Below are 11,295 nucleotides of genomic sequence, written 5' to 3'. Positions count from 1 at the left end.
AAAAAAAAGTTACCAATATGCATATACTTTACTTGAGAACACTAGGTACATAATTATTTCATGGTAAATGTGTGCTCATTACTTAGCGCACAATGTAAAGACTCAATGTTTCATAAATCTTGATGGTGTGTACTTTGCAAATTCCAGTGGATCCTCCTCCTTTCTTGCGCGGATCTAAATCTAGATCTAGATCCGCGCAAGAGAATACAAGAGCATTGTATGTACAGCATTTCTCATATAGTAATCTTTGATCAGGTGATTTAATTTTTTAGTACCAATTTAGTTTATTCGTACCCTACGTAACTAAACAGTTCTCTTACACCCCGTAGTATTTACTTTTTCTCAGTCCAGTCGACAAGATGGCCTCAGGCTGTTAGGGGCTGGGAATTACACAAATGTGACGATATTGATTTAAATGTTTTCCAACGCGTACAAATCGTCTACTGACCACCCGTATTGGGCAAGTATCACGGATCAATGGACACACAGAATGTACAGACGACAAAAACTTTAAATCTCAAAAAAGCAGGAATGTTCTCAGGTAGATCACAGTACCTGTGATTAACTAATCAGGCGCGTAGCTGTCCTGTAATGAGCGGCGACCTTCAGCGCATACCTAGAACAGGAATCGGTCGATATCAATCATACCTTCGGATACATCTCGGCAATTTTCCACCTCAGTTTTTGTGTTTGTGTAGTAACCGAAACGTGGGTATTTACCGAATGTTGAGGAATGTAAATAAGTTCTGGCACACATGGGCTGAACAGTGTATTTCATACACACGTAGAGCTGGTCGTGTACCAGTTTATCAATATCGGACGGGAGATTACGTATGGTGACGGGTACGAACTTACAACAGGGCGCTAAAGCTCGCTTGTCCGGGGGCAGGATGGACCCGGTCGGTACCCTGCCCCGACCCCAGAAAGACTTTTTATGGGAAGAGAAGCCCAGACTCCTCCGAGACCTCTTGTCCGCTGGTCGTCCTCCGTTTGTGGCTAAATATCATGAAGGGGATTTGACTAAATACATCAAAACATGGCAATATTCCACTGAAAGCGCTGATGACAGTGTCCTACATTTCATGGAGATGAAGTCTCATCAAAGAGTCGTCTGCAAAAAGATGGTGCGGGACCGGAAATCCTCCGAGTATGTGACTGCTAACAAACGGGTGGAGATCCTGTCCTCCGTCAAAGGTAAGAAAAGAGTCGTATTCTTCTATAAATTCCCAGGTACATAAGTAGTTTACCTCACAACTTTTTCTCCACATTTGGAAACTAGGCCAAAATAGGGGTAACAGAAATGAAAACCTTACATACTGATCCCACCTCTGGTGTGTCCAGGGGTCCGTATTTGCCCGACTATCTATTTTGTATTGCTTATAGGAGTTATGAGATTGATCACTGTTCGTTATCTTCGCCTTTCATACTGAAAACGGCTGTAGCGTATGTAGTGGGTTAAAATGGCTTCTCAATGATGTCCGGTACATCACAAGAATTTCTGATGTCGAGAGACATTACTACTCTCATGGTTAACCAAGAGAAATATGGTGGAAAATTATATTCTAAAGCAATATTGCTCTATGAACCCCATAGGAAATATGCTTTAGGCCATTACAAGCAACAGTACGAAAAACAGAAGTCGCTCTTTCGTGGATATTCCGGAATTACATTTGCGATATATGATTTTACAATAGGACGTATAATGATATTCCATACAACTTCACTACAGAGTGACACAAATCGACATTTCTGTGTAGTAGGCATTGTCTTTTTTTTTTTTTTTTTTATAATTTTTTATTTTTGTACACAGTAGGCATTATCTCATTTCACATTACATGCATCTTCATACTGAGGATCCGAAGAGCGTGTTAAAACCCAGTAACCTTGTTGTATGCAACTCTATAGCAAACCAATAATAAAAACTATTCAAATTCACATTTTTAAATAATTAAAAGGCAAATTATCATAATTTTCTATGCTGATACCAGATCGTTTTGTCGTCTAACAAGTCCATATTTTGACACAGAGATCTGCTTTATTACAGAGAATTTCCCCCCGATACGAACCAGGCCAACAGGTTTCTCACGATTCCCCGAGATAAATTGCCTAAAAAATACTCCTCTGGCTGCGTGGATATGAACTGTAAATGAATATTTTATTTTAATGGATGTTGAAAATTATTGTCCATATAAAAGATTCCATGGCAGTATTCTATAGCAATACGATTCTGCGCGGAAACGAAACATGACTATTGAAATTCAAAAAATAAATAAATAAAACATCCTGTTGTAATTTGACACGTTTCACTTTTTCATCGCCGAAAATATTTCCTTTCACATCATTGTCCACCTTGTAATGATTTTAAACTGAGTAATACAAGTTTGATATCACCTTTATGAATTTTACATTTTCAATCATAGAATTTATTTAAGAGAAACGAGGTGACCAAGGAAGTATATGAATTCATATTTCTAAATTAAAAAATCACACCAATTCTCATTTACAGAGAATGAAATTCGATATATTTTCTATGTAAGTAAACACTTGATACATTTCCAAAACGAGTACACATTTTAGTTGTGCTCGGCCCTCGCTGTGGTAGTTGTCTAGAATCCTGACGCCTTCTGTCTCTGTTTGTACTTCCTTATCAAATCTTATCGACATGTCCCCAGATTAAAGGACCATCTTAAAACAAAAGCGACCAGGCGGATTAAATCCCCGGCTACATCTTACACGGTGTATTTTGGATAGCGTTGACTTCTCTCGGGGGGTCACAGGTACCTTCATTTAGTACATCTAACCTGTTATAATTTATTCACACTACCCACGTGTTTAGTCACAAACCTGTTTTGTATGTACAGTCTGTTAAGTATCACACAAAAGAGGCAGTCTGAACTAAATTGACCAGAAATTATGTGTTCTCTCAAATGTTGCCAGTAGGTTTCGATTTTCACATCTGGGTTTTAATTTTGTTGACGAATAAAGAATTATTTGTAGTAATGTCGATATCCACATATATGCGATGGGTATCCACGTACAGTGAATTTCTCTGTGTTTTATGTTATGGTATATAAATCCAGATTTAAGTATAGAAAAAATCTACTCAAGTTAATATAATAAAATATCACAAAGCCGATTGAGTATACTCGACTAGATGTGTATATTATCTCTCTGTGTGTATATATATTATCTTTGTGTGTGTGTGTATATATATATATATTGTGTGTGTGTATGTGTGTGTGCGTATATATATATAAATATATATATATATATATATCAATCTAATTAAAATCCGACCTTCTCTAACCGTTACACTGGAGAAGGTCCAGTGTAACGGTTAGAGAAGGTCTGATTTTAATTAGTTATATATATAAAGCTTCATTTAGCAGGGAAGTCGTTGTGGCCGAGTGGACTTACGCAATGGTTTGACAATCTTGCTAGGCGGTGGGTGCCGTACGTCGCTGGTTCGACCCCGGGCTGGGGCGAAAATTTTCAGTACCTAGTTGTGATTATTTAGTGCTTTATATAATATATATAGGCGTTTAGTTTTACTTCGTGTATCTTTTTTTCATTGTTTACCTATACTTTTACCGATCATTGCGAAAAGTAATTATTCTCTCTCTCTCTCTCTCTCTCACGTCTGTGTGAAGTTGATGTTGACTGCTTTGTGTTATTACTAAAGATAATTGTTTATACGACAGGTCGTTGTGATTGCGATATAACTGACGAAACTTTTTTACATTACAGGTTGGTTTGAAGTTTTGCCAGAAGATGGCCGTCCAGTGGAGTATTTTGACTCCATACAAGCGATTGTAAACGTGAAGCCCAGGAGGTTCCTGGTTCGAACTTCAATCGTTGGGTATCAGCTGAGTGTGGAAGGTGGCGCTAGCTCCTGGGTGCCGCTGGAGATCCCCCCGGGACAGGTTCTCACCACTGGAATTGTCTATATGGATCAGAAGAAAAGTAAATCAAACGTTAAAAACTTCTTTAAGAAAATTCTCAAACCGGTGAAACATTCTCAGAAAGATCAAGAGTTGAAGTACCTCCAATGCTTCGACACGAGCGCACGTGAAGTGATGATACCACTCATCATGACTGGCGTGTTCAGTCCGGTGGGGGACCTGACCAATAATGACTTCGACTCTGTCTATGAACTTCAGGATTTAGTTGCCTCGTTCTCACTTCCAGTACGCGCGCAGTTGATTCACGCGGACCCTGACGCAGGCGCACTTCCCAGTGGGTTATTAATGATAGAAGGAGTAAAGGAAGAACTGACGATCGTGGTGGGAATTTATCCGGTAAATGAATATAGTGAACTTTTTGAAATTCCAACAACCGCAAAAATTCATTTTCGGAAGGATGTATCTCAAGGTCACGCGAGCAAACGTAAAAAGGAACCCGTTATCATGGATACAGAAGAACGTATCTATGAAAATAGCGCGCCATCAGAATTAGAGGTGGAACTTCCTGTCCGTATCAAAACGAGCAAGAAATCAAAGGGACCCGGTATATTTGATAAACTAAGCTTACGTTCAAAAGGCAAAAAGGAACGTGCGACTTTAAAACAGCTTCAGGAAGAGGGCGTGTTTTCTTCCAGACTGACAAAAAGTGACTTCAACTTAGAAGCTTACGCAGACGACGACGGCGATATTGATGGAAGTAAGACTTCACAAGGAGATAAGGTGGAGTCCCAAAGGCTGGATTACACAGACGATAACGACCCTGTATATCGACCCACTCAGTACTCACAAGAGGAAACTGTTTACCAGGGCAGGAATCTCCCGCCAATTCCAAAATCTCCAGAAGAACGCGAACCATTGTATGAAGAACTTCCAGTCGCCCCAAGTCCTCCATCCGAAGAAGTTGTTCCTTGCTATAAACCCCACGCCCAGGACGATGACTACATGAGTCCTGCGCAGGTCAGAAGAGAAAAAGAACGAAGCGGTGTGTACAACAAGCCTCCGATAGCTCCGAGAAATTCCACTAAAACTAAAGATTCTGTTTATAAATCTCACAGGGAGGACCCATTAGATTTTGACAAATTGTTTCCGTTTACAGAGGATGGAATTGTGAGAGAAATTAATAAACCGGAAACGGAATTTGGAGACAGCCAGATGTCTGTGCAGGACTTTGAAATACCTCAGTATAGCTCAGCAATCAATACACAGACAGCTGACTGCACCCCTTACCATGGAGTGCGCATGCGTGCATATGAACACAGAATGGACAGTGATCCTTTCAATTCCTTGACCCGAATGCGATCTCGGTCTCATAAAAACTTGGTGTTGGACCCCAATGCCACGCTTCGAAGTCATAACATTAGACATGTCAACAACGTCATGAACGTTTTCGATGACATAAATTCACCTGTCCGGCATCCAGACTCGGCCTTATCACAGGAGTCTGTTCCAGTCCGGGAATTTAGTCACCGTTTATCCCTCTTTGAGCCTGCGCAGTTTGACCGACGATCTCTATACGCCACGAGTGAACCAGGAAGTAAACGCTATCAGAGGTCAATGTCATCCATTGGAATCAATGAAATGTCCTTTTCTCGGCAGGAGGACTCCGTTTTGTCAGGTGACTATGGTTACCATGGAGGCAGTGAATACAGTTACGCGGAATATGGCGAAGAACATAACGACGGTTGGAGACCTCCAATTGACCTTTCCAACCTCAGTGTCCAGGAGGTTTCGCGGTCACTGAGATATATTGGAATGAAAGATCGCGTGGTGAAGCGACTGGCAAACGAACAGATAGACGGCCAACTGTTGTGTTCCCTAGATAAAAACTTGCTCCGTGAGGGTTTTCCAGAACTGAATGCATTAGATGTTAAAAAGATAGTGGATTTTATCAAAGGCTGGAGGCCAAAGAAATGACCACCGTCCACTTTTGTATGATGTGTCTGTGATATGCAATATGCACATGGGGGGCCCGCCCATTATATATTTTGAAGTATCTCCGTATCGTTATTTGTCAGCGCTAGATTTGTTTGGTTAGATGTTGTATACTTGGACATTTTCGTCTCCATTTTGTCGCGATTCACGTGGTCATAAAATAATTGTTTACATGGCAACCGCCAACCTCCATGAATAATACCGAACCACGTTCTTGTTTATACACCTTTTTAAAACGTGTACCCGTTTTTACACCTTTCGAAACGCGTACCCGTCTGTACACCTTTCAAAATGCGTTACATTTTTCTACACCTTTAAAAACGCGTACTTGTGGGTGGTTTTTTTTTTTTTTTACACCTTTCGAAACGCGCACCTGTTTCCGCCTGTTTGTACATCTTTTGATGTGTGTACCTTTTGTACACCCTCTGAAGCGCGTACATTTTGTACACCTTTTGAAGATCTTACCTGTTTGTACACCTCTTGAAGCGCGTACCTATCTGTACACCTTTCGAAATGCGTACCTGATTTTACACCTTTGGAAACGCGTACCTGTTTGTATACTTTCTGAAGCGCATATATTTTGTACACCTTCTGAAGAGCATATATTTTGTACACCTTTTGAAGTTCGTACCTGTCTGAACGCCTTTTCATGGATTTTGATATATTGACTGTAATATGATGAAAGTTAGAACAATTGTAATGATTATTGAAGACCTTTTTTTAAACAGAAAAATTCATTTAAGAATAACAAACCCTTACCAATATTACCTGAGCACGACTCTAACCTTTCGTTGATTGAAACTACGGATCGGAATTTCATGTCTTGATCGTTTCGGCGGTGTAAACAAACAACATTTTGTTACGTGATTCGAGACATTGCTTCATTATCATCCTCGTTGGTGGACTAAGGCGAATTCAATACGAGGCAACATAGTGCTTAAAGTTGAAAATTTCCAAGCCTACGGACATGTGCTATTGTTTTGTTTGTGGTGTCCATACATTTGTGAGGGTCAATAACATTTTATGAGTTTTCATTTTCTCAATATTCGTCTCATTTCTCAGCAGGGTAGTGCATTTATATTTAAAAAATCTCAATGCAGCTTATCTTTGTGATCGTATATTTCAATATTTTTTTTAGAATTATTCTTTGATAATACATATATTGATAATCAGACAAGTAAATTGATCTTGTTATTTCATCTTCCCCTTTGGTACAGCGGTTAGAGCCGACTTGTCACTCCGCGGAAGTAGTGCCGTGTAAGAAGACAAGGAGGTTCCTTCCGCCGGAAGTGGATTTGTCCACTGCATGGTCAGCACAGGAAGAATCTCAAATGATTCAGCAAGTCAAATACACATGTCCAATTCTCTCCCACTGCCACGCTTACATCAGTAAAATATGTGAAATCATCTTCACTTGACGTGTAGCAACAAGACGAAGTAAAAAGAAGCCGGTTGAGTTTGCCAACCTATTAGTCACTGTATTTGTTGAATTAGTATGTGGTTGAATTTCTAGATCGATTGCCATTTAACGTGTTTCCTATAGGTATTTGTAATATTTGCGAAGGCAAAAAAAGAAATCAAATATTGTACATATCGAAGCTTGTACTTGATTTTCACCAATCGAATTTGTAGACAATTCTTCGGAGAACATTTCACCGAGTCTCCATGTTAAATTTGAATTTAATCATTACATAAAAGTGAATTAATATAATCCTTCATTAGTTCGGGTGCAGTGGAACTGGGAAATTCAATCGAGGGGACAAGATTCAGTCTAAGTCGAGGATTTACCGAGTCCTAGAGAGCGAATCTTGTCCTCGATGTGGAATTTCCTTATCCCACAAGAGTTAAAAAATGTATCCCACTGAGTGGGATAATACATTTTTAAAATGTCGATAAATTAGTGTTCTGTGGTAATGACACATGTAGTTAAGCTTCCCGAAACATGAAAATATGTAAAAAGAGACACCATAGATCAGAGAATATATTTATTCGTGGTTCGAATTTCCTCCATTGTTTACATACGGGTTATAGTGCAATATCCTTGACCCAGGCGCATATGGACTGTTTACGTGGGAGCGTTTTCGCGAAACTCGAAACAATAGAAATGAAACCCAAGGAGGAACAGACATATACTGTAGCACTTGGTAAGCATAATATGCAGTCACGTATGGAGCGCCAAATTAACATAAACTCAAATAACTGAAGCTATCCTGTTTAAACAAAGGACATTATTATTATTATTTAAAGATATTATCAATTCAATTATTGCTTTCTTTAATTGAATTAAATCAATTATTGCTCTCATCAAATGAATTAATGCGCACTTCAATTCAATTATTGCTCTCATCAATTGAATTAATGCGAAAATCAATTGAAGTAATGAGAGCAATAATTGATTTAATACGCACATTAATTAAATTATTGCTCTCTTCAATTCAATTGATGAGACAATAAATTTTGCTCGCAATAATTAATTTAGAGCTCGGTATAAATAATTTGATGATCTCTTTAATTCAATTGAAGATATATTTAATTATTTACAATGCTTTTGTATAAGGAATTAATGCGTGCATCAATTCTTTTAAAGAGAGCAACAATTCAATTAAAGAGACCATTAATTCAATTGTGGATATGTTGAATTGAAGATATCTTTAATTACATAGTTGCTCTCTCTAAAAGAATTATTGCTCTCTTCAAAAGAATTAAAGATATCATTAATTCAATTGAAGTGAGCAATAATTGAATTAATGCGCGCATTAAATCAATTATTGCTCTCATTAAATGAATTAATGCGCGCATCAATTCAATTATTGCTCTCGATTTAATGCGCGCATTATATCATTTATTGCTCTCAATTGAATTGTAGCGCGCATCAATTCAATTGTTGATATCATTAATTCAATGAAAGCGCGCATCAATTCAGCTGAAGAATTAATGCTATCATCAATTCAATTAATACGCGCAATAATTCAGAATTGAAGATATCATTAAATTATTTGAAGAGATCTTTAATTAAATTGTTGCGAGCATCAAATGAATTGATGGTATCTTCAAATAATTGAAGATATCTTCAATTATTTGAGTTTGTGTTAATTTGGCGCTCCATAGGCACGGGCGTCTACATGCGATGGGTTAGTATACTGTTTTTAATCAAACACTCTTTTTTCATGTTGAACTATACAAACACTTGTCATATACTACTCAAAATTTGATAAGGATCATAAATATTTTTATGTTTAAAAATTAATAACTGCATAACTGGCAATATTGTGTCCAAGTGAAATCAAAAACGTCTTCAACAAACTTGCACGTGTATTTCATGCCATGGGAAATGCGTTTCTCATCATAGTTTACGCTTTTGCTACCATTGCACGATTTTCACTCAGGCATCGGTGTCTGATTCTTTCTAAAATTTCAAACTCACTTGAGTGTTTACACTACGTTTATCAACACAATGCCCCCTCAACGTATAAGGCGTCGCCTGACGACAGAACAACTGGGCAGATGTATTGGAATGCTTGACGCTGGCTATTCACAACGTGACGTTGAAAATGCACTAAACGTCAGCCAGAGCGTTGTAAACAGGGCCTGGAACCGACAACAAACTTTTGGTACAGCACACCGACATGGGGGTGGTCGTCAGAGGCGACAACCCAACGCCAAGACCATTTTGTGGCTCTATCCCTTCTGGACAGCAACCAGCCTACGAAACGACCTTCTGAACGCCTCGGGGGTGAATGTGTCCACTCAGACGATACGGAATCGGTTTCACAATGCAGGTCTCAACTCGAGAAGGGTATGTGTTCGAGTCCCTCTGACTGTTCGACACCGGCGGGAGCGATTGGACTGGGCTGAAGATCATGTCACTTGGACACAGAACGATCGGGTTCAAGTTCTGTTCACCGATGAGTCCAGGTATTGTTTGGACTTTACAGACAGGAGGCACCGAGTGTGGCGACGACAACGTGAACGTTTCCATGATGCCAACATCAGTGAACATGACCGTTATGGTGGTGGTTCCATCATGGTCTGGGGTGGAATCAGCAGGGATGGAAGAACAGATCTTCATGTCCTGGAGAGAGGAACAATGACGGGGGTGCGGTACCGGGATGAGATCCTCGATGTTTACGTCAGACCCTACGCTGGTGCTGTTGGCCCTGAGTTCATCCTGATGGATGATAACGCCCGTCCTCATCGCGCCAGGGTGGTGGAGCAGTACCTTCAGCAGGAGACAATTGTCCGTATGGACTGGCCAGCGCGCTCGCCGGACTTGAACCCGATTGAGCATGTATGGAACATGCTGCAGGTTGCCCTTTCACGCCGTAGAGCACAACCCACGACTTTGGCAGAGCTCGGAAACGCCCTCGTGGAAGAGTGGAACAACCTTCCCATTGGAAACATCCGGGTGCTTATTGACAGCAAGGCTCGACGTTGTCAAGCCATCATTGATGCAATGGGAGGCCATACCCGGTATTGACACTTCATCGACTAAGTGTAATGATGGACTATCCCCAAAAACTGTGTAATTCTTTCTCTGGTTTGCTGTTAACTTTTTGTAATGAAATGCCTTTTGGTGTTATCAGATTTCAAGCATTCCGTATTGATAAAAGTTCATGCCGTTCATGAATTTTCATTCATAACCTGAGTAAACACGTTTCAGAGTCAACTTTATGTCTTTTGTTATGTTAGTGGTAAATTACACACATATAACCTAGTGATCCTTATCAAATTTTGAGTATATATAACATTCTCTGTCAGTTTCCTCCCACGTAACAATTCACTTCAAACTACACACCGGTGCTTTACTGTTTATCATCAAGTGTACAACTTTGTCCTTCTCCTATCAGTCGCTGTTTATTTGCAGTAAAGATAGTTTATTCAATTCCACGCAGCAAACAATCATATAAATCATAAATGTTAAAACTGACCTATCTGGCACTCGAAAACGTCTGACCACCACATCCCCCCTCCTTAAATACCTACACACCTGAAGACATCAACTTAAGATCTTTATTCCCTGGCAGGCATTTTCACATGTCAGTTTCAAGGGCTGGTGTACGGCACTAAATGTAACCAATCTGAATGAATGACCAAATTTTGCTGGGATGCGAAACAAAAATCGCTACCGCAATAAAAAACCAGTTAGATTATAGATATTCATTATTTACATGTAATTTGAAATAACCAGTGATGATGCAATGAAACACAAATCTATTGTATGATATATCAATTGAAATGATTTAAACTTCTGGTATATTAAATAATAAAAAGAAGTGCAAGGGGGATAATCCAAAATACATTCATAAAATTTTGATTTGCCCAGCAGTTGATCATCAGAATAATAGTGGTGGATGTCTCCGTAGTCGATACAGACCCTTACAAGGGAAAGTAATAAAGAAAT

The 11,295-nt window shown here is 39.3% G+C and overlaps 1 protein-coding gene across 1 annotated transcript; it reads left to right on the top strand.

Moving 5' to 3' along the window:
• The first annotated feature begins 286 nt into the window (after positions 1 to 286).
• On the top strand, positions 287 to 7,076 carry LOC125671504 (uncharacterized). Its single transcript, XM_048907268.2, has 2 exons — positions 287 to 1,194; positions 3,748 to 7,076. The coding sequence occupies exons 1-2, from the start codon at positions 834 to 836 to the stop codon at positions 5,874 to 5,876; spliced, it is 2,490 nt and encodes an 829-aa protein (XP_048763225.2). The 5' UTR covers positions 287 to 833; the 3' UTR covers positions 5,877 to 7,076.
• Positions 7,077 to 11,295: the final 4,219 nt, after the last annotated feature.

Source organism: Ostrea edulis, chromosome 4, assembly GCF_947568905.1.
Source record: "Ostrea edulis chromosome 4, xbOstEdul1.1, whole genome shotgun sequence".
In the NCBI taxonomy this organism is placed as follows: domain Eukaryota; kingdom Metazoa; phylum Mollusca; class Bivalvia; order Ostreida; family Ostreidae; genus Ostrea; species Ostrea edulis.
Note: the sequence above shows the minus strand (reverse complement) of the source record. Positions and strands in the feature narration are given on the sequence as shown.

What these genes read in the sequence shown, in the direction of transcription:
- LOC125671504 (XM_048907268.2), top strand. Translation starts at nt 834, where the DNA reads ATGGTGACGGGTACGAACTTACAACAGGGCGCTAAAGCTCGCTTGTCC. An exon ending in GATCCTGTCCTCCGTCAAAG is followed by an intron (nt 1,195 to 3,747) that starts GTAAGAAAAGAG and finishes TTTACATTACAG; the next exon opens with GTTGGTTTGAAGTTTTGCCA.